Consider the following 24,259-nt stretch of genomic DNA (forward strand, 5'->3'; position numbering starts at 1 on the left):
GATTTCTGTTCTCATCCTGAAGCAAAGTTCTTAACCTGAAGCACTATTTCTGGGTTAGCGGAGTGTGTATCCTGAAGCATATGTAACCTGAAGCGTATGTAACCCGAGGTACCACTGTACTTCCAAGCCATCCCGCTTTGGAAGGGGCAACAAGTTATCCCCTTCTGGAATAAAATCATCAGCTGACATCACCTTAAGCTCTTCATGGCGTAAGTATAGCTTTCTAAGGGCTAGGATGGGGACCAGCCTGCAAAGCTCCGGAAGATGCAAACCCCAGAAGAGTGCACTTAAGCACACAGAGCTATAAGCTTAGCATGGAGTTGGAGAACCTGTGGCCCTCCAGATGTGGCTGGACTATGACCTCCATCATCCCTGACCATTGGTCATGACTGCTGAAAATGGAGTCCAGCAGCATCTGGAGCGACTTCATGAGCTTAGCATTTATAGACTGTGTAATACAGAGACACACACTCTCTCTGTGTGTGTTAGGCAGCCTGGGACACAAATACACACACATTCCTTAGACAGAAGGTTATGCATTGGGTGCCAGGAAGCACATTCCTTGCCTCTAGGTGAAATGTTTCCATTATTGATATTGTTCTGTACCGAAGCAACGAAGAAGGGATTTCAGATCCCTGCACGGGCGCCAGTTAAAATGAACCGAGAAAAGTGTGCATCGCAGAGAGGAAGTTGGCAGGAGAAACCCAAACCAGAAAGAAAAACAAGAGGTGCAATTGAGAACAGGAGCCCTGTATGTAATAGCACGTATTGCCCCTCCTAAATCAAGGGTTTCACCATATGGATTTGGCTGGGCACAAGGCGGGGGGGGGGGAGCAAGGATACTGTTTCTGTCAAGAGCCCAAGCTTTTCATACAGGAAGGAATGGGTGGGATCTGAGCCAAAGCACACACACAAGGCTGTATAGAACGGGGCCGACACCCTCCAGCAAGACAGTAGACCTACTGTATACAAGCCTTCGCCAACCTAGCACCCTCCAGATGTTTTGCGCTACATATCCCATCAGCCCAAGCCTGCACACTGGGCCAAGGCTGGCGTCTCCCTTCTTTTAGCCATCATGCTGGACCGCACCCCCCCCATCCTCAAAGAGCTTCAAGCAAGGTTGGGTGACAGGCCAGGCCAGCAAAAAGGACATACAGGGCTGTCTCCCCATTATCAGGGTCCTCAAGAATGAAAGGCTGAAAGACTTAGCGGGACACACACACACACACCGCCAAAGCAGCATGGATTTGTTTCCTTTTCCTGTATTCCACATTGGTCTTTTGAGATCACTTGTAGGGGTGAACGCACCTCCTGTCACAGTTGAGAAAAGTTCTCTAAAGCCCATACTTGCAATCAGAAAGACTAGAAGCTTGGCTTTCAGTTATTCTGAAAGATCAGGATCCTGTTGCCAACACCAAATCCATTAGCTTTTTCTGTGCTGCTTTTTTTTCAGAACCAGAGAAGACACAAAGTGCTATAGATTGGCATTATGTGCCAAGCGGGCCACTGTTTTGATTCAGTACTGGTTGAAGTTACAGCACATAAGCAGAGACAAGGCTTCCCCCACCCCACCCCCCCAAAAAATACAATTTGAAGCAAATTTCTAATTCTTTATCTAACATATGTGATGCCTTTATAATTAAGTGTGAACTAATTTCTGATGTCCTTAATGCTACTACTCTTGTATCTGCAAAATGCTGCATTCAAAAGGGAAAAACTTATACCTTCAAATTATTTTTGTTACCATCCTGTCTTAACCATGGTATGTTCAGCGCTCACGTAGTGTTTAACCATGTTTAAACAGACTTGTCCACAAAGTGTGATTTCACATGCTGGTTGGCCATCCTAACCATGGTTTAAGCATTCAAAAATGGGAGCCTTGCTCTTGCTCAACCGGGGCGGGGGACAACCATGGTTAAAATGTTTCATCTTCATAGGTGCATCTTACCAAAATAAGCAACCTTTGATGTACAAGGTATTGTTCAAATTTTACTCTATTTATAATTGCTTGCAGAAGAACTCAGGACAAGGGAGATCGCCTCTGAATAATTTGTAACAGGACCGCAGAAGAGGAAACCAGTTACTGTATTTCATCTTGACAAGGGTTGGCTTTCAGGCACACCAAGTGTTTGCCCTCCGCAGGAATATTTACTTCTGGCAAAACCAAGGGAGCTGAAGTCTGATACAATCTACAGAGAACAATCCCTGCACTGTGGCTCCTGTTTCAGGGGCAGTCCAGAAAGGATCTTATTCTCACTGAGAATTCCTTTATCAAGCTTCCTTTACAGAAACCACCAAAATATTTCACCCTGGCCAGGCAGATGGAGAGGAAGGGTGGGGGAAGCCCATCAAAAGATTTATTGAAGTTCGGGTCTTTAAAATTATACCAAGAGAGGAAATAGTAAGCCTACGAAGTAAAAAAAGAAAAGAAAATATTCCCGACTCCTTAACCGCAAAGCTGCAATGCCAAAGCAAGGAACTCCGAATGAATGGGTGCGTCCAAACAGTAAATGCATTAATCTTCCTGTGTTCAGAAAGTTAAGCATGGTTCAACCTTGAATCACAGTACTCTCTTTCTTTCTATATATATATAGAGAGAGAGAGAGAGAGAGAGAGAGATCTTATTTTTCGCTCCATACGATGCACCTGACCGTAAGACGCACCTAGTTTTTAGAGGAGGAAAGGGGGAAAGCCCTGTTTTTGGGGGATCAGCTCACAGTTGTGCAGCTTCTTTTGCAAAGGGGGAAAGCCCCTTTTTTGAGGATCAGCTCACAGTTGTTGAGCTTACTTTGCAAAGTGGAAGAATTCTGTTTTTATAGGGGCCAGGGCCGGAAAGGGAGCCAGCGACCGACCACACATTCGCTCCATAAGACGCACAGACATTTCCCCTTACTTTTTAGGAGGAAAAAGGTGCGTCTTATGGAGCAAAAAATACGGTGTGTGTGTGTGTGTAGTAGTTTTATATAAAGGAGATAAATTAGACAAAAACAGACAAACCAACCACCTACAATGGGACATTCTCAATGGGACTTTCAGGCAGGAAGATATGCACCCCTTAGCTCTTTATGCACTTGAATACTCACTGGAGTTGGGTGTCTGTCAATTCAGTTTCTTCAAGTTGTAGATTTTTCCGAACTTAAGATCAGTTTGCCACATTTCCATATCAGACTACGATTCTCCCCCCACCGCAAGTCCTCACGAAAATAAATAAGAATTGTAGTGCTAATTTCTCCAACATACACTTTTTTTGTCTGCAATTTCCCCCAGTATAATGCATTTTTCTATGTTGTTGTGCATTTTAATGCACACTTTTCTGCAGTTTGTGTAGTTCTGTACAGAATACATGGCTGGAGAGCCACATTGCAAAATTTGGAGAAATGCGAATCTCAAAGGACGGCTGAGCTTCCATTCACATACTGTTTTGAAAAGCGTGAATAAGGTAGATCCGCCTTTCAGTGCGAACTGAATCCAATTTCTCTTCCCCCCACTATTACTCCCACATGAATATATGAACTGGCGCTGTTAAAAAGAACTGTGTTAAAAAGAACTTTGAGGAGATGGAAGGCAAGCTCTGCCTGTGCTTTATCTTAGGGCTCGTCTGCCCAAGAAATCGCCATGTGATGCCACAGGAGTGTTTGCCAATATGTTGCAGACTTCAACTCCCAACAGCCCCAAGCCAGAGTGGTCCATAGTCAGGGAGAATGGGAGATGAAGTCCAGCAACATCTGGAAGGTGCTATGTTGGCTACCCCTATGTGGTGTCTGTGGAGCAATGGGAGAGATCCCTTGCCTACCTCACAGGGTTGTTGAGAGGATAAAATGGGAAGGAGGATAGAACCACGTACGGCACCGCAAGCCCCTTGAAATGAAAAAGTGAGATATAAATATAGTATCAGCTGTGGCTCCTGACCTGCCAATTGAAGATCAGCAGGGGAGTGAGTTGCCCTTGACAGTAAGGGGGAAGAGCTTCAGCTTAGTGGTCGAGCCTCTGCCTTGCTTGCAGAATGTCCTAAATTCAATCCCCAGGCAAGTCTGGAAAAGACCCACGGCCTGAAACCCTGGAGAGCTGCTGCTGGTCAGTACAGACCAGCGTTCCCCAAACTTGGGTCTCCAGCTGTTGTTGGACTACAACTCCCATCATCTCCGACCGCTGGTCCTGCTAGCTAGGGATGATGGGAGTTGTAGTCCAGCAATAGTTGGAGACCCAAGTTTGGGAAACTCTGGTGTGGACAATGCGGCACTAGCTTTTTATAACTCAGCTTAGGTAAAGGTAAAGGGACGCCTGAGCATTAGGTCCAGTCGTGACCGACTCTGGGGTTGCGGCGCTCATCTCGCGTTATTGGCCGAGGGAGCCGGCATACAGCTTCCAGGTCATGTGGCCAGCATGACTAAGCCACTTCTGGTGAACCAGAGCAGTGCACGGAAACACCATTTACCTTCCCGCCAGAGCGGTACCTATTTATCTACTTGCACTTTGATGAGCTTTTGAACTGCTAGGTTGGCAGGAGCAGGGACTGAGCAACGGGAGCTCGCCCCGTCGCGGGGATTCAAACTGCTGACCTTCTGATCAGCAAGCCCTAGGCTCTGTGGTTTAACCCACAGTGCCACCCGTGTCCCATAACTCATCTTACTTGTCGCTAACTGTTCTTGAACATTTTGGGACATTGCTGAAAGCTCTCCATTTCCCCCCCTCCCTTGGAAGTCTCGGCTTTTTTAAAGTTTGCAAGCCTGAGGCGTATTCCCATGTAGTGCCTACAAATTGTAAGCACTTTAACCGTGTTAAGCTTGCTACGTGAACAGCATTCTGGTGCATAAAATCCTTTCACGTACTCAAAAATAATGATAATCCCAACTCCTCTGGGCATAAGGGGGAAAGGAGAAGCTGTTAACTTATTCCACACTGTGGGTTAACATCTGTATTAGCTGGCGCTGCTCTCCACCCAAGGCCCACATAAATTGCAGCACAACACTATATACCCCTGGAGATCCGCACTGCTATGCAAAGCCAATGAAGAAATACAGTTCTCGGCTTCCTATTAATCATTTTCCACCCTAATGTTATGACCATGGGGGCAGGCATAGTGACTATGACGAAGCTATGAGTCAGTAAGCCCCAGGTTCAAATCTCGCCTCTGCCACAAACTCACCAGTCACTGGCTCTCAACCACAGCCTGCCCCCATCTGCAATAAGGGGGATGTTTTAATTGGCTTATCTTATTGAACATTTTAATTGCGAGTGCTTATTTTAGTATTTTGACACAACTGTTTATTTATTTTGCAACAGGCTTTATACTTGTAAACCACTTTGGCAATTAAGTGGTATATGATTACTTTGCCCCATGTATTTTTACTGCTTGATTTTAATTACCTGCGGGTGTCTTTTTAAATACCCGTTTGTTGGAAAACTGCCCAGGGAATACTTATTGATGAGAGGCCATATACATTTAATTTAAAATTTCCAAGATACCCAAGGGTGGTGATGGAGGGAGATCTAGTCTTTATAGCTAAAGGGGCAGAGTAAAGGAAGGGAACTCTCTGTGCTCCCAGCCCTTCAGGAATCTTTTGTTATAGTCTGGACTCATTGGGAGAAAGTGCGTGAAGAGGCAGAAGTCACAACTGCACCATACATTTCACTGTCATAGAGGCCCCCAAAGAATCATGGGAAGTGTTGTTTGAAGGGTACTGAGATTTCTTCGCAGACCCATCCTCCTCTCCCAAACCTACAGTTCCAAGTGTTTTAACAAAAAAATCCCTCTTCTCAGAGAACCCTGAGAACCATAGCTCTATGAGGGGAATCAGGGGTCTCCTAATAGCTCTCAGCACCCTTAGCAAAGTACAGTTCCCATGGTTCTTTGGGGGAAGTCAAGGCTGTTTGAAGTGGTATGTTACTGCTTTAAATGTCTGGTGTGGGCAGCACATAGGAAGGGAGAGATGGTCTGTTCTCTTCAGCCATTTGCTCCTTTTGTGGTAAAAAGTAAACCTTACTTTTCACAACACCTGAAGGACAACACATCAGCTACTTCCTGGTTTAGGACAGGCAGCGGCCTAGCAAACATGTCTGCTCCATCATATGGAGTCTGGCCCCAACAGAAAATCCAAGTTGCTCATACCATCAACACAGACAGATTCACACAGGGTACAATTCCCCACTGCTCCCTCAACACAGTTCCAGTTAACATCCATGGGGCTTGTGCAGACAAATCTCCTGTGGTGTGGGTCATAAGATCTCCCCTTGGCACAGCCTTTCCCTAGATGCTGTCGGACTACAACTCCCTTAATCCTCAGCCGGGATGGTCAATGGCCACAGATGATGGGATCTGTAGTCCAGCCTCATTCAAAGACTCAAGAGACTCCAAAGCCATTCCCCAAGGAAGACATTTCACGGAGGGGCCAGCTATTCAGAAAACAAATGGGAAAGGCTTGCGGCTTTCTTTCAAGCAAACTATTTCAAGATCACTAACACCATTAAGAAAATTAATTTTTTTTGTTCTGTGTAGTACTGATCTGTGAATAAAGAACACCAGGCAGACACACACACTTCGGCATAGTTGACGGAAGTATATATTTATATTTTAAAAGACGCCATTCTCCAGGACTGTATTTTGAAGCTGTGTGAGCAAGTCTTTCTAGCGTAACATATACACTAGCAAGCTACCAAATTGTTCCAGGCCCACAAAGGGCGGCCGGGGAGGGGGGGAGGATGGTATGTACACCTTTCACATCCCATATTATGACTATGTGGTATTACAACACACTTGGCAAGAGATCTCCAATGAGTCAGAAGCTGGTCACAGCACATTTGCCCTCCTCTCATGATCAATCTTTGCCTCATTACTACAGCATTACAGAAGCTTACCAAATTTAAATCATCATCAAGAAAAGGGCATTTCAAAAAAATACCTCCAAAGCAATGGAAAGCAGGACAACAAGTTCTCTTCTTCACCCCAGGCAATTCCCCCCCCCCACCCTCCCCAAACTGCAGCTACCCAAACTGCTGCACCTGTCACAAAAACTGTGAAGAGAAAGGAATTATAGGGGCAGAAAATACACAGGAGAACTGGCCAAACCAGCTCCTATTTCAGATCCTGGCAGCAATGCCTGCTTGTGCCCTGAGGATTCCTAACTGAGATCTTTGCCCAAACTCAGTCACCCTCACAGTGGGAAATGCTCCTCATGCATGGGCCCAAATGGGAGGCAGGGTGGGAATGTTCCATTCTGGACATGTCCTCACCTGCTGTCTGAAACTATTGCTAGATTATTATTTTTTATTATTTTATGAGTCACCAACATGAGCCTGCAGCTATCGCCAGGTTAAGAAGCAACTCGTACCAGGAGCAGCAAGGCAGCACCTTCTCTATGCATTCAGCATATTCACACCAAGCATTTAAAGCACTATGGTACCATTTTTAGAGGTCATGGCATCCCCCAAAAGAATCCTGGGAGCTGTAGTTTGTTAAGAGTGCCGAGAGTTGTTAAGAGACCCGCTATTCCCCTTTAAGAACTACAATTTATGGAGTTCCCTGTGGACTGATTGTTAATATTGCTCTGGGAATGGTAGCTCTGGGAGGGAGCAGGGGTGTCCTAATGTTTCTCAGCACCCTCAAACTACAGCTCCCAGAATTCTTCAGAGGAAAGTGGACTATTTAAAGCAGGGTAGATTTGATTTAAATTTAAATCAAATCGATTTAAATCACGAATTAAATCACAATTTAAATCACTAGTCAGTAAGACTTGATTTAAATCATTTTTAACAGAAAGACTCATTCTTGCTGGTATAATCTTAATATTTACAACCAGATGAAGGTTTCATTTTTTAAATAATAAATTTTCAGAGTAGTTTTTACAGTTATATCACAAATTACTGATTTGGTTATACTATTAGAAATACAAAGACAAGTAATTATGAAATTACTGTTTATACACTATTTGGACAACTTTTCTGCTGATTTCTTACCCACCCTTTATTGCAAGGTCCTGGGAGGGGCGGGCAGTGTTCACAGCAACAAGATATACGATCATGTAACAAATAAAACAGTTGCAAACATAGAAGTGTAACAACAACAACAACAAAAGCAGACCCTTCCTCCATATAAAAGGAAAGGGGGAAATTCCATTGATAAAAGCAATACAAATGTTTAAAAGCATTTTTTTAAAAAAATCATTCCAGTACAGATGCAGACCAAGATAAAGATCTCCACTTAAAAGACTTGTTGGAAGAGGAAAGTCTGCAGCAGACGCCCAAAAGACAACAGAGTCAGTGCCTGCCTAATATTCAACAAAAGGGAATTCCAGAGGGTAGGTGCCACCAGCTAAAGACCTAAACATACTAGTCCACCTTTCTCTTCTTAGGCTCTGGAAGAGGTATTTCTGCCACTGGGAGATGGAGAGAAAAATTCTTCTAAGATAATAATTGAGCACACTGAGCTTGAAAGCAGCCCAATTTTTATATAAAAAGGAGGAACAAAATTCTCCCTCCCACCACCCCAGATATATTTTCCCAGCCCCACCACTTCCTGCCTTTTGCACATCAATTGCTCATTATTTTCTCAAGGGGGGGTAGTGGAGAAACATCTCTCAACATAATTGGGCTGAGCTTTAGTAAACACTGCTTGCAGAATTTAAATTTTCAAGGAAGTGGCCCAAAACAGAATGCGGAGTGGGGGGGGGGGGTGGAGATCCACCACCACCACCAAATGAGCTAGGAGCACAGCAAAGTCTGCAAGAATCACTGTGCAAAAGCAGCCAATAGGTCTGGTTATGTAAATCTCAGAAAAACCAAACACCTTTGATTGCTGAGCTTCTTGTCGGCCATAGAGCACCTTTTCTCCTCCCCTCCGAAACTGGTGAACACACACACACCAGCAAAGCCAAACAAGCAGAACTGAACATAAAAATCAGAGATAAGAGCGGAGTCAACATATGCGGAATGTGGTTTGACATTAACAAAACAAAGAAGCCTGGATTTCAGAGGGGCAAACCTGCAATTTTTCTGCACTGCAACCGTTTCAAAAGTCATCCTCGTCACCTCAATACATGACACCAGCATTTCTCAACGCTGTTTAAACATAAATAAGCCATGCACCCCTCGTGAACCTATATATTGTCGGCTGCTGCACTGTGCTTACGGCAGAGATGAGGTACTGGTGGCTCTGTAGATTCTCCTGGACTCCAACTCCCATCAGTCCCAGCCAGCACAGCTGACAGTCAATGGTCAGGGGTGATAGGAAGCCTCTGAGTCCAGCAAGGGCTGGAGGGCCACAAATTGCCCACACTGGGGAAAGCCTGGTCTGTGCCACTGGCAAACCTCAGCAACAGCACAGGCAGGCAATGGCCACATTCACAGCATACATTTAAAGCACCAAGATATCACTTTAAACAATCATGGCTTCCCCCAAAGAATTCTGGGAGCTGTAGTTTGTTTTTAGGAGACTTCCCATTCCCCTCACAGAGCTACAATTTCCAGAATGGTGTAATTCCTCTTTGAAGGGAACTCTGGAAATTGTATCTCTGGAAGGGAAATAGAAGTCAGCACCCTTAACAAACTACAGCTCCCAGAATTCCTTGTGGAGACTGTTTGAAGTGGTAGTATAGTGCCTCAAATGCATGGTGCAAACATGACCAGAGAGTAGCAGCATAACATTGTGCACTGATGAGAGAGAGTCACCATGAGCTAGTATATTTTTATTCTTAAAGAATGGGTTGTTTCCCAAGCGCTGTCAATAAGGTGGAGGCAGAGTTTAATTTCCCCTCTCAAGAGAGCTCCCAGCATCCTTTGCAACTTTGCAAAGTTGTCTCACCATGCGTGTTCTGCAATGCACCTCACTGGTGATTGGTGTTCCTCCAAAAAAAGCACCAACACCGTGGCTGCCCTGTTGAAGCTAGCCATGAAGACAGGTCATCTTTGTTAAAGAATAGAGCACAAAACTGAACTGGCAAGTTTTTAGTTATTTGCTGCCCTTTCAAGCAAAGGCTTTCATTGCCTGAAACCAATAGCTGGGATAATACAATGCTGCTGTTGACTTTACCAGAGGGGGACGGGCAGGACACAATGGGGGAAGGGCAGGAAATCATTTCGTGCTTCTATACACATGCTCTGGACCAAAAGTCTGGACAGACTACTGTTCTGGCTGAAACAACAACCGCAAATATGAACAGCCTCAAATCAATTTTTCCTCTTCCTGGAACTATGCAGCGAGCTCTGTTTTCAACAAGATATTTCCTCCACCGCCTACTTTGTTCCAAAATGAGACACTCCTCTGAGTTCTCACTTTTATCTTGAGATAGGCGTGTATCACAAGCGAAACGTCTTTCCTCAGATGGTTAAGTGTCAGGAAGAGATTGATGGGCATTGCAAAGGTCTGATTCTTTTTCCGTTTGCTGCCAAAGAAGCAGGAAGCTGTGAGCTCTACTCCTTTTCCCCTCTCCCCTCAAAATAACCTAATAGTCAACAGTTAAGAAAATTCAGGTTTCTGCAAAAATGGGTATACATTTTCAGAGGGCTGCTTTGATTTATCCTGCTACCCCGTGGCAAAGGACGAAAGGATGGGGTGCTGTCTATGTGAAGTAGCTGATTAGGAGTGGGGAGACCCAGGTGCGGATCCTTACTCAGTTCACTGTGTGCCTTGGGCTTCTCACTCAAGACATAAATTACAGGGTTGTGGTGCAGGTAACAGCAGAAGGTGAAGAACTCTATATAGCCACCAGGAGCTCCTTGGAAGCAGCAGGGATAGGGAAAGAAGTGTTGCAGGATGAGGCAGGGCAACCTTTCTGACTGCCCATGACCACAATGGGTGGTGACCAGGGACCACATGCCAATGAGCACTGGAGCCAGCAGTGGGAATTGCCTGGGCTCATTCATTCACCCTCACAGGGAAGAGTAACCCCTCTCAAGGCACCAGTCTCCCCATCACAATAACACGCCTCCCAGTCCACGGACTGAATACACACCATACATTTAAAGCACGTTGAAAAAACATGCCCCTCCAAACAAAGAATACTGGGAAGTGTAACTTGCCCCCACTGAGTTACAAATCCCAGCACCCTTAAACTACAGTTCCCAGGATTCTTTGGGGGAGAATGTGATTTACATCTACAGTGTATAGGCAGTCCTGGTGACCTTCCCTGTGCACCTTCCTCCTCATTGAAATGGTGCTCCCAACACTGTGAAAAGCACGGGAGCAGAAAAATTTGGGTAAGACACATGGTGACTTGGGTGGCCCCCTATGGACCACGCTGATTTTTATCTCTCTCTCTCTCTCTCTCTCTCTCTCTGTGTGTGTGTGTGTGCCAGTTATAATGCTATTTATAATTTACAAATAGCAACCACAGAAAATTATCAGGAGCTGGTGCAGACTATGGGAGACCTGCCCTCTTCAAGACATCCCTTCCCCATAAAGTGTTTCCAGGTTTTCAAAAAACTTGTGTCCCAGCAGTGGAACATACCTACAAATCAGGTGCTCTTTTTTCTCATGTGCTGCCTTCAAACCTACTTCCAAAGCCACAAGCACTGCAAGGCTTTCCATTGTCATTTAAATCGATTAAACTCGAAGGATGAATGTCATGTGTTCGTTCCAGAGCGCAAGCCATGGCCTGTGCCTTTAACTGCATGGGCAGCAGCGTGCTGGAAATCTGCTGGAAGAATGACTTACTGCACTCCAGAGAAGAGAGCCATAAAGGTAACTAACCCACAGCTCCCACCACAGTAGGAGTGAGATAATTGGCCTTCCAAGTGGCTGGACCACCCCGTGGCAGCCTGAGATCAGAGGGTACAGAGTTCTGCAACGGCAGCTTCCGTGGCCAGGCCTGACGCTGGCTCTCAGCCTGATAAATCCTTTCAGCCAAACTAGACTCTGGGAGGATCCCACTCTTCTCTCTTGCACCACAGAAGAAAAACCGCAATATTCAGAAGAGAAGGGAGGGAGGGTAATCTACATCCTTGTTAGGCCTGACAGCGTCTTTCCCCCTACATTATTATCACTACGGCAGAGTTCTTGGCAGAAGCTACCTGGAGCAAAGAGAGCTCAGAAGCCCAAAGGGCTTTGGTCAAACAGCTCACTTAGCGCAAGACAGGGAACTCCTGGGCTTTCCTTTTTCGCCAGCCGCTGAAGGAGGAGCCCATTACATTCCAAAATCTCTCCAGACATGTTATGAGCAGAAGGAGCTGCCTTCTACTAAGTCAGTCCATTGGTCCATCTAGCTCAAGATTGGCTTCACTGACCGGAAATGGCTCTCCGGGTGTGTCAGGACAATAATTTTTCCAATTCCTACCTGCAGATGGCGGGGATTGAACCTAGGTGGAAAGCAGATGCTCTACTGCTGAGCTATGGCCCTTCTACAAGAGCAGAAAGCCTTTTTCAGCTCAAGGGCCACATTCCCTTCTGGGAACCTTTTGGAGGCCGCATGCCAAAGATGGCGGGGCCTGCAGAAAAAGTGGGCAGAGCAACAAATATGAATACAATAGGCTACTTTCTACGCATGCTCCTTCTGTCCTCTAGCCAGGTAAGCAAGAGGCATTGTGGGAGTTTAAGGGCACACGGCAGTCAGGCAGGAACATTCAAGGAGGGTTCAAAGTAGAGAGGAGCATGGCTTGGGGAAGATTTCCAAGGGCCAGATATGGAGACTGGAGGGGCCTACATACTCTAGATCAGGGGTGTCCAACAGGTCGATTGCGATCTACCGGTCGATCAACAACTTTGGCTGATCCACCCCTAAAAAAGCTCAACAACTCTGGTCAATCCAATGGGTAGATCACTGTCAGTTTATTTATAGTGGGAGTAGATCACAGTCTCTTGAAGTTGGACACCCCTTCTCTAGACAAACAAAATCACAGGTAATGAAGAGTGTGGCCTGGGGAGAACAGGGGGACCAGGAAGCCTCCCAAGGGAAAATAGAGAGACTTAGAGAGGCCAAAGTTCCCCACCCCTACTCAGATGGGCAGCAGTGAAAACATTCAGCAAAAACTGAATGGAGTACAAAAACAGTCCAGTGAAGATTGAACATGATCAACAGCCACAGAACACAGACCAATATTTTTTTTGGGGGGGGGTATGAAATGAAATGGAGTTTCCCTGAAAGAAGGCTCACTACCTGGCAACATGAGCAGAAGGATTCTGTGTTTCCACAGTACTTCCAATTGTATTCCATAATTTAAGGTAAAGGTAAAGGGACAACTGACCATTAGGTCCAGTCGTGGCAGACTCTGGCGTTGCGGCGCTCATCTCGCTTTATTGGCCAAGGGAGCCGGCGTACAGCTTCCGGGTCATGTGGCCAGCATGACTAAGCCGCTTCTGGCGAACCAGAGCAGCGCACGGAAACACCATTTACCTTCCCGCCACAGCAGTACCTATTTATCTACTTGCACTCTGATGTGCTTTTGAACTGCTAGGTTGGCAGGAGCAGGGACCGAGCAACGGGAGCTCACCCCGTCGCTGGGATTCGAACTGCCGACCTTCTGATCGACAAGTCCTAGGCTCTGTGGTTTAACCCACAGCGCCACCCGCGTCCCTATATTCCATAAATTAGGGTATCTTTAAAATGAAAATCTAGCACACTCTTCCAAGGATACATCTGTTCAGTTCAATACAGATTTTCTATGTGCAGCTCTAAGTACTGCACATCCAGGAAACCACCATTGTGAGATAAAAGGCAAACTGGAATTATTTATTTATTTATTATTAATACACCGTTCATCTGACTGGGTTACCCCAAGCACTCTGGGTATTAAATTACAAATTAAAACACAGTAAGATATCCAGACAAAAAGCTGCAAGGTGCAATAATTTTAAAAGGCATTCCTGGGATATTTTAATACCAAATATGCACCCCCACCCTACCCCCGCAACCTGCTGGGCCTTGTATTTGTATATTTTACTTTGCTGCCTTGTTTTATAGTATTGGTCTTCGATTTTGTGAACTGCCTTGTCATCATCTCCGTGAGAGGTGGAATAGAAAGGGTTTTAAATACATGCAAGATGGTTGAATTAAACTCAGGGTGAAGGAACGGGTCAGAGATAATAGCTTTGCAAGTGACCAGGGCAAAGCAGCGAATGATTGGAAGCTGCTGGTTTGGTACATGAATATTTGAACGATTTCTTTTTCAAGGCAGAACAGAAAACCCCCATGGAAAACAATATACAGTGAGGAAGAAGAGGATGAAATTTAAGGAGAGAGATTGAAGAGGAGCATCAATCTATAATTTTTTAAAAAAAAACACCAGGTAGGATTTAAAGTTAGGATTAAAACCTGAGACTGCAGGGAACTGTTCTTTCCTGTCCATTTGCAAGCTAATGAATTTCTGCCTCTCACAGAGGATCACAATAAAGGTGAGAAAAGCATTTTTCCAGATGTAAGAACATAGGAAGAGTTCTGGGGGAACTCTCAGGCCAATGGGACATTTAGTCTCAGCCTAACCTACCTCACAGGGTTGTTCTGCGATGATTGACAGATGATTCCAGACTACTTATAGGTGGGGAATGTCATGTCTCACTATCAAAGTTGATCTGCAAGGGTTGGTGGAAGGAGAAAAAGCTCTGGCTTGATGAGCCAAAAGTGTTCCCTACCCCTAACCCAGCTGAACAGTCTGAACTGCTCTAAGGCAGCTGCTTATACTCCTATCCAGATGGAGAAAGTGGAGAGTAGAGGAACAGAAATGTGCTTCGATCCTTCAACCATGTTCAGATATCTGAAGTGAAGGCAGGGAATGGTTCAGGCTGGTTGGTGGTTCTGGGCTCCAAAAGAACAAAGTTTGGAACAAGCTTGGGGCTAAATGCTCTGCCCCCCCCCCCACTGTTTTTGACATGAAAATCCATGATTCACAGAGGTGCCTGAACCAGTAAACTCTAGCTTGGTTTAAGCCCGGTTCAGATGGAACAAGGAACTCTGGCTTAACAGAAAACCAAGATCTTTGGGACAGAGCCAGCATTCAATGAGAGGAGGTGATGGGAGAGTGATCTTTGCTTGGAACATTGGAAGTGGCCTTATACAGAGTCAGACCACTGGTCTGTTTAGTCTAGTATTGTCTACACTAACTGGCAGAAACTCTCCAGGTTTTTAGCCCTACCTGGAAATGCCAAGGATTGAACCTGCAGCCTTCTGCATGCAAACCATATGCTCTGCCACTAAGCTATGTCCCATCCCAAACCAGGCCAACAGCAGAAGCAGCCTTCTAAAGATGATGGAGGAGACCTTTCCATTGACTGGAGTGTTTTGACAATACTACTGGTCAACCCAGTAGTTCATGCCCAATATCATTTTGGAGGTTCAACTAGGGGACTAACATTTCCAAAGCAAAACAAAAGAAGTAACCGCTTCAGGGGTTAACACTACCTAGACAATGCCTTTCTTGTCAGGATTCCCCCAAGTCTGCCAATGGCTCCCTCCAGTGTGTAGGTGCTGCTGTTTTGGCTACAGAAAGCAATGGCAGTCACAGCCTAAGCATCAGAATTACACAACTGTTGCAATGACATCCAAGATCACATTGGCACACCTCTTTGAAGAGCCTCAAATGCACACTATGGGAGCCCCAAGGGTGATTAATTGCAATTAAGGTGACTTCAAAGGGTTTTTTAAAAAATGCAAACCTGTGAGATAAGCACGACGACCTGTAATGAGAATTAAATCCACGTGAAGGAATGCCATCTCAGCCAACTGTTTAGGCTGAATAGCTCCCATATGGTGTGTGTAATAGAGCTATATATACACCCACACAAGCCTTGATGTAGAACGCCTTTGACATCTTGCCTTCGAGACACTGCTGGATTACTCTCATTTTTATTATGCCACATTACTCCACTCAGACATCCTCTCTTAGAACTCCCATTTCCAACATCTTCTAAGCAAACGGAAAGGTAAGGTGTCTAATTTGGATTTTTTCGATTTTTTTTTAAAAAAGAGACCAATTACAGCATCTTCACCGAGAATAAAGTAGGCTACCTGCAACTGCACATCTCAAGAGTTACACCCAGGCACACACCCTACAGAATAATGATTTGTAGCACAGTTTTAGGCTAGCATTATGCAAACACGTGCCAGAACTCCTCCTGCTCTTTGAAATCACTGTTTACCCTTCACTATTCACCCCCCCACCCAATTTTTGATTGCATCACATAGAAAATCACAGCAGGTTTCACCTGCAGCAAAGTGATATTCTGAAAGCTAAACTCATGCCAGTATCAATGCAAACAGATAGCAAATTTCCCAAACCTAGCAACATTTGTTTTAATGGGAATCTAGGTGGGAGATGGGGAGTGGGGGACCAGGTATGCAATTCATGTTTCCCAGGTGTCTCCAGGTGTGCACAATTTGGCATCACAAAGCTGATGCTCCCATCTGCAGTAGAGGCTGGTCCACTAGGGCGATTGGGGGATTGCCCCGCACCAATTTCAGGCAGCCCCACCTGCCTCCCTTCTTACTTACAGCCAGTCAGGGGGTTGCTCCTTCCTGTCATTGGCTCTGGCGCCCCCTGCTGTTGGTCTCCCTGCCTCCTGCCCTACCAGCCCCAGGGGGCACCAGTCGCCACTGCCCACCTGTAGTTTATGCAGGCACAGTTTGTCCCTGAAGAACAAACAAAAAAGTCAGGCATACCGTCAGAAATGTTATTGCGGCATGACTTTTTACTCCCACCTTTCCTACAAGGAGGTCAAGGTGGCATAGGCAGTTCTGACCTCACCCTACACTGAGAGCCAGTGTGGTGTAGTGGTTAAGAGCGGTAGTCTCTTAATCTGGGGAACCGGGTTCGCGTCTCCGCTCCTCCACATGCAGCTGCTGGGTGACCTTGGGCCAGTCACACTTCTTTGAAGTCTCTCAGCCCCACTCACCTCACAGAGTGTTTGTTGTGGGGGAGGAAGGGAAAGGAGAATGTTAGCCGCTTTGAGACTCCTGAAGGGGAGTGAAAGGCGGGATATCAAGTCCAAACTCTTCTTCTTCTTCTACAAAAATGTATTTTATCTTCAAAATAACCCTGTGAGGTAGGACAGGCAAAGAGGCTAGCCTGAGGACACTCAAGTGAGATTCTTCGGTAAGGAGGCATCTGAAACTAGATCTCTCCTCGGTTTGACCCTCAAACCACTGCACAACACTGCCCCGCTATGGCTATGAGGTGGAATCCTTGGTTGATGGAGCAGCAGAAACTGAACTAGAAGAAGCCACAAATTCATGTAGACGAAAGAAGCTTATTTCTTTTTCTTTCCTCATTTTCCCCCCACATTTTTTTTAAAGCACATAGGTTTGAGAAATTGCTTGCACATTTATTCCTCAAGGGTGAGAGACCTCCAGAAGACAGCTGAAAATTCAAAGGAAAGGCTTTGGTACACACAAACCAGTCCTGTTTCTGATGCAGGCATTTTAAAATGAAAGGTAGAGAGAGGCCCTAGACCAAGAAATCTCCATGATATTGCTGGACTACAACTCCCATCATCAGCTCCAGCCAGCATAGCCAAAGATCAGCAGCGATGGGAGCTGTAGTCCAGCAATATCTGGACTACATCCCCCAATGTTGTTTTTTGAGCAGGTGGGCTCCCTTCCAGTTTGTTAGAGAAGGCCAAGATGGTATCTTCCATGTTTGGGACTTCAACTCCAATAAGCTGTTGCAAGCACTGACATACTAAGCCAACCTTTGGCGACAGCTCAGTATGGTGCAACAGGTAGAATGGACTGGGGACAAGCCCAAAGGCTGCAAGCCATGATTTAGGGTGTCATGCAATCCAGGCCACAGGAGGAGAGATTGCAGAGCAAATATATATGCTAGGTGCTCATGTGAAAGAGCCAGGCCACACTCTTCAATGGCATGTAGCAGGGCACAGTAATCAAGAACGTTCAGTAGCCAACAGGACTTGGAAAGAAACTCGAGGCACTTCCAGACAGTCACTATTTTCCAAGCAGCAGCAAGGCACTTCCAGACCATCACTGTTTTCGGGTGGCACTCAATAGCATACTGACAAATTCAGGTAACCGATATAAAGTAGATCTTTGTGGAAGCAGGTCTTGCACAACAAACCTGGTTCCACAAAGGACTGGACTTTTTGCAGTAAGCAAAGCAACAACAGCAATAATGCACTGGGAAGTGTCAGATAACACTCGCTTTCATGCAACAATATCTAACCTCCCGGAAAACAGATCAGAACGAATGCTCATTGAATAGTCAATGTTGGCTAATCTCCCTGCAAACCAATAAGGAGGAATGTTCAAAAACCAGGTCTTCTGCAGGTGTCCTCAGAAGCATTCAAATATGCTGGGCAGTTGGGAGCAACAAAAAGACATTTGGTACAACACCATCCTATCTCTTAGGAACAATCATCCCAAAACTGCAATGGAAGTGCAAATCAATGTCACTGCAAGTCTGTAAGAAGGTAATCCCTCCCCTTAACACAAACAGGATGAGGGAAGAGTGGAGAAGTCTTTAACACAGCAACAAAACATGACCAGGCATTACCAGCAAAGTTGCTTATTGCAGCCAGCGAGTCGTCCAGATTTATCATCACTACCAGGCAGCACCAGGCTCAAACATGCCCAAAAGCCATGGAGAATTCATATTTGCCACAACTGCACTTTGAAAGGGCAAAATTAAAGTCCCAGTTTGAAAAGAAGTGTGTGCGCTTTCAAGCAATCTTCAATAAGCCCCTTAAGAATAGGTGGCACTAGACAACCGACATTTCACCCCAGGTTAAACCTAGTAGGTAAAAACAGCAGACCCTCCCAGCCAATTAAAGAAAGTTAAGTTGGCACACCTGTGGCAGATCTGAATTTGCCCCTCACATCAACTCTAGTCTTTTTACTGTTTCATCAGATCTCTACAGCCAATTGGAAGACTGACAGCACAAACCAAAGCACAGCTACTCAGCAGTAACTCCTACTGAATTCAGTGGGGCTTACTCCCACATAAACAGGGTTAGGACTACAGCCTTATGTAAAGAAGGCTACAAAGGCAATTTTTTCCCAACCCCTTCCTTTCATGGTTCTCTCTATTGTTCAAGATGAGAGCGTCTATGGAAGCAGATACACACCAAGCACAAAAGTAGATATCAAATTTGATCAGATTCCGTAATACCACTTAAAAGTAGGTGGGATCACAGTTACACACATAGGTGATGGTCACAGCAGATGAAGAAATTAAAAGCTTCCAGAGCCTTTGGCCCCATTTCTATATACAAAAAATAAAAATCAAGCCACAGTTGGGGTTTTTTTCATGGCCTATGTCATTTTTTCCTACAGGTCAAAACAGCCATGTGTGAATGCTTTCCCCATCCAAACACACAGTGGAAAATGCCTTGTATATATGGTAGAGCAGACATAGTCAAACTCTGCCCTCCAGATGTTTTGGGACTACAACTCCCATGATCCCTAGCTAACAGGACCAGTGGTCAGGGATGATGGGAATTGTAGTCCCAAAACATCTAGAGGGCCAGGTTTGACTATGTCTGTGGTAGAGAGCTGGCTAGGCCTCACCTTCTCAGTGGCCTAAAACGGACAAGCTCAGAAGAAAGCCTTGTTACTGGTATAAACTGGGCCTAAGGCTGCACTCTTCTTACCCGTACTAAGTCAGCGCTGGTCCTGCTATTAGACATCATGAGACAGCCTCCCCAGGCAACCAATTTAGGACATCATGAAAGGCTAACTCATTAGTTGTTTTCGTTATCATAAGTCAATTATCATTGTATATTTACTCCCATGGAGAGGCACTTGTGAGACTTTCTGTCTCAGGTGTCAATGTAACTTGGCTACACTTGAGTACTAAGTTCCACTTGACGTAAGGTGGCTGTGCAGTAGAATATCTTACCAGACTTGACTTGAAGGTAAGCCTCACTGGCCTCTCTGGGGCTTACTTCTGAGTAAACATGAATAGGCCTGGGCTGTGAAATGAGAGTGCCATTAAGAGCATAAGCATTGGCTGGAACTGCTCAATACAACTGCTCTTCCTCAATTCAACACTTGAAGCATCCATGAAAACCTCCCTCATAGAACCAAAGTTATGTGTTGGCTTGGCTACAGAACAGAATAAGATTTATATCAGATACACATATTTTAAAGCACAGGGTAATTCACTATACAGAAGAGAAGCCATCAACCCTCAACAAAATTAGCCTTAAAAAAAGAAAAAGAAAACCCTATTACCTGCTCTGCTCCATAAACCGTAGCAAACTGGACAAACTCCTCTATCCGGACAAATCCATCACCATCACGGTCCAGGGCATCGAAGACAGCTCGGAGTCGGGGAGCATCATCTGGAGAACTTGGAGATTCATCCTCTATGTGTTCAGTGTGCCCAAATTCAAGGTGTGGGCTGAGATTATTGGGAGAATGGAAAGCAGGGAAGAGGTCCACTCCCGTGCCAATTTGGGGAGTTAGAGCCAAATCCAAAGGCCGCAGCAAAGGGCTCTGCGGACACTTTTGAGAGTCACAGCTATCCATATCTTTAGTCCAAGGGGGGCTTGGAAGGCCTCTGTCTAAGGGGCCTTCTTCCTCCTCCTCTTCCTCTTGAGAAGGCTCACCAGCCAAGATCAAGGGTTCCCCACCACCTTCCACAGGCTCCTGGGGTTGTGGAAAGGGTTCTCCTTCACTCCACTCCTCTACAACCGGTTGTAAATCCTGAGGAACTGGAGACTCCGCCTGGCTGGAGGAGCAGGAGACCAACTGCTCCTCTTCCCTCAACGCTGTGCTTTCCTCCAAGGCCAACCCATTCCGGACAGGGGCAAGCCTCAAATCCAAACCCTCCCCAGGGCTATCCGGATTACTGTTATCGCCCACACCTGAACCGGTTTCCCCGTCGCTGATTGGCCCCTGGGCCTCCGGGTCCACCTCCTCCGGCTCCTTCTCCACGCGGTACAAAAATTCAAGGGGGCCGTCGGGGAACAAGGCTTGGCGGCGCTCCATCTCACCCAGCTTCATCCCGTTCAGGACCCGCTCCAGGGCCAAAGGCTTTTTTATGTCCCCTGTTCCGGGCAAGATCAAGGCGGTGTTTCCCGCGGTTGTTTCCCGGGAAAGCAGCACGAGTTCGGGGCTGGGCAAAGCCGGTCCTCTCGTTTGCTCCAGGAGGAGGTATTTCCCATTCTGGAGGGGCCCCAGCGTCAGAAGCGGCTCTCGATCCGGTTTGGTCCCTGGATCGGAAAGAGTCATTAGCAAATCCGGATCCATTTTCATCAGAGAGAAACTGAAGGGGGGAGGGGAGAGGAGAGCGGGTTGCTTTTTCTTGTTTCTTTTAAATAGAAAAAAGGGACTGCGAGGAGGAGGGGCGGGGAGAGAAATGCAATATAAAGGCCGCTCCGCTTCTCCTTAGCAACCGCCGCCCCGCTACTGGGGAAAAAACCCGATCTCCGGTTATGGTGCCGTTTTGGACGCCTCGGAGGAATCGCTGCTGCCGCCGCCGCCTCTCCTGCAAACCGGAGCCGCGCTCCTATGCCATCGCTTCGCGTCCATCACCTCCACACCCTTCGCATCTCCCCTTCCAGAAGGAAAAAGCAGCCCGCAAGCACACGCACACACCACCTCTGCTCCGGAGGAAAAGAGAAGAGTTGATCTATTAGATCACGTGAAAAAAAATCGATTTCAAGGAAGAGTAAGATGAGGTGGTTGCAATCCAGGCAACGGCAGCGCGCGCACTCGCAGAACAACCCCCCCCCCCAAAAAAAAGATTCAATGGAAGGAGCAAAGGGAGGGGGAGGGAAATCAGCAGCGCCCCCACAAGAAGGAGGGGAGGGGGGAAAAAACAAGCCAGGCAGCGTTTTGCAAAAGGAGGCCCCGGTTCAAGCCGGCATCCAGAAGGACGCAGAGAAAGCGCGACTCACTCCGGGGGTACAGGAGGAGAAATCAGGTGTCCCCCTCTTTTTTCCTCCTATCTCTCTCTCTCTGTCGCCTCCTCCTCACTCGCCTACCCGACGGGTCTGTATCCTGGCAGCGCTGCTCTCCCCTTGCGGCAAGAGGTGCATGGCAGGCGGCGACCGTCTCGCTCCTCCTCTCTGCAAGCAAAGCCGGCTGGTGGCGAAAGAGGGAGGGCGGGCGGCTTGGCTTTTCGTCTGCCCCGGCGCCTCTGAATCAGGCTCCTCCCGGCCGGGGGGGACGGGAGGAGGAGGAGGCCGGCTTTGTGTGCGTCTCTCTCCGGATCAGGCTCCACCCGTTGCTTGCCTGGCCGGAGGGGAGATGGGAAGAGGGGAGGGCAAGGAGACAAGGTGTTTTTTTAAGAAATAAAAACGGGCCCAATCTGGGGGTTACTCAAGAGAGTAGGGAGCACTTGCCTTCTAGCTGTGCGTGCGGGAGATCCCACTGAATGAATCTATTGTGTTTATTGACTGCATTTACAATATCCTCCCAAACAGCCTTCGGCGTTCGCATTCGCCACTTAAAACAGCTTTTAACCTTCTGCTTGACTTGTTTGCTTCTTAACTCTGTTCCCGTAATTCTGTTCTGTAATTCTAGCACAAGTGTAGAAAACCTCTAAAGCGAAACGGGCCAAAGATGGCACGGTATACAGGAGCCCAACATCCTAACTTTCTGCCAACTGCTTAAGTCCCCCCTTTTTCCCAGGCAGAAGGTTGTCAGGACTCCTAGGGGAATCTTAGCCACGTCTGCTCATAAGTAAGCCTCATTGAAGTCCGTTAGGTTTACTCCCAGCAGGTAAGTGTAAAAAGGAGGGCTGCTCTGCTACCCCCAGGGGATGGTGCACCTCACTACCAACAAGTGGGCCAGAGCGTGTTGGCACGTGATTATGAGGGGGCATAAAGTTGGCACCGGCACTTGGCAGTCTGGGGCAACTGCCTTGGCCCCAGTCATGAGCACAGCCAAGGGGGGTCAGGGAGGGGCAGCTGCCCCCCTAATCAATATAAATCCATAGCAAACTGAAGTTCTGCCCCCCACTAACAAAAATCCTGGCTATGCCCATGGTCCCAGCACCCTGTCTATCTAAAATGGCTCCATCTGGGGGTTACTCAAGTGTGTGGACAGCACTGCCCTCCAGCTGTGGGGCTTGGGGTGTTAACCCACCTCATTTCTAAAATCAAACAAACCCCAAAACAAATCGACTCCTGGACTTTGAGCTGCACCAAGCCAGTTGATCCAGCTGCCATTTTAATTTCCCACACTGCTCTCACCAGTGGTGTTCAAGGGCACTGTGGGAAATTTAAAATGGTGGCAACTAGCCTTGCTTGAAGCACACATGCTGATTGCACTTAGGTTAGCTCACGGCAGAAGTCCAAAAAAAAGAAAGGGGCTCACTAGACAAGTTCTTCTCCAGAGACCGCCCCCCCCCAAAAAAAGTCATAGCCAGATGAGTCCTTTGTCTTCACCATCCAAGTGTTGCCTCATTCAGACTGACACCTGTCACCTTGGCCAGCTGCAGAAGTCAGAGGTGACACCAATATGGACTACAGAAATGAATGAATAAATGTTTATTATGGCCAAACAGCCAGCATACATGGATTACAGAAATAGCATAACCAGAATGTTTGGGGCACTGGTTTCCAAACTCTTCTCCCCACCACTGGGGTAAATGGCTGAGGGTCTTGGTGGATCACTTAACAATTTTTCTACCTGTTGTAGCCATTGTAGTGCACTGTGTCAGATGCTGTATGGTTTTTCATTGTAATGTTGCATTTTATTGTATTACAATTTGAGTTCCATAAAATACAATAGAAATCACAGTAGAAAATACAATATAATAATAATAATAATAATAATAATAATAATAATAATAATAATATAATAATAATAAATTTATTATTTATACCCCGCCCATCTGGTTGGGTTTCCCCAGCCACTCTGGGCGGCTTCCAACAGAATATTAAAATACAATAATCTATTAAACATTAAAAGCTTCCCTAAACAGGGCTGCCTTCAGATGTCTTCTAAAAGTCTGGTAGTTGTTTTCCTCTTTGACATCTTTGACAGAAATAAAAAGTAGTAATAAAATCCAGTTACAAATATATTTGATGCGCTGTGCCTGCCATTAACAACCACTGCTCCTGCTGTTCTTCAGACACGCCACAGATACCATATCAGGTGGAAGCTGAATTAAACACATAGACCAGAAAATATTTTTGTGGAGCATCATTTTTTATTATATTTATTGCACTTGTGCCCCACCCTTTTCTCCAAGGAGCTCTAGGTCTAGGTGGTGTACATGGTTTCCCCCCTTCTCATTTTATCCTCATAACAACCCTAAGCTTCCTAGCTGAGTGAGCCCTTGAACCCTGTTCTCCCACATCCTAGTCCAATGCTCTAAGCCCTAAGCCACACAGGCTCTAATCACTTTTCTCTAATGTACCATAGCCGGATAG

The 24,259-nt window shown here is 46.3% G+C and overlaps 1 protein-coding gene across 7 annotated transcripts in view; it reads right to left on the reverse strand.

Moving 5' to 3' along the window:
* RAB11FIP3 (RAB11 family interacting protein 3) overlaps nucleotides 1-21,916 on the reverse strand; it is an 85,776-nt gene extending 63,860 nt beyond the window's left edge. For 5 of the 7 annotated variants that reach the window (XM_080981949.1, XM_080981946.1, XM_080981950.1 and 2 more), the window contains exon 1: nucleotides 20,106-21,607. In XM_080981949.1, coding sequence (XP_080838075.1) covers nucleotides 20,106-21,131 — 1,026 coding nt within the window. In that variant the 5' untranslated portion in view covers nucleotides 21,132-21,607. Of the gene's footprint in view, nucleotides 1-20,105; nucleotides 21,608-21,775 lie in introns of those variants that run through there. The other 2 variants (XM_080981951.1, XM_080981948.1) reach the window with 2 other exon arrangements.
* Between the last annotated feature and the right edge of the window lie 2,343 nt (nucleotides 21,917-24,259).

This window comes from Podarcis pityusensis, assembly GCF_964106645.2.
Source record: "Podarcis pityusensis genome assembly, chromosome: 14".
Taxonomy (NCBI): domain Eukaryota; kingdom Metazoa; phylum Chordata; class Lepidosauria; order Squamata; family Lacertidae; genus Podarcis; species Podarcis pityusensis.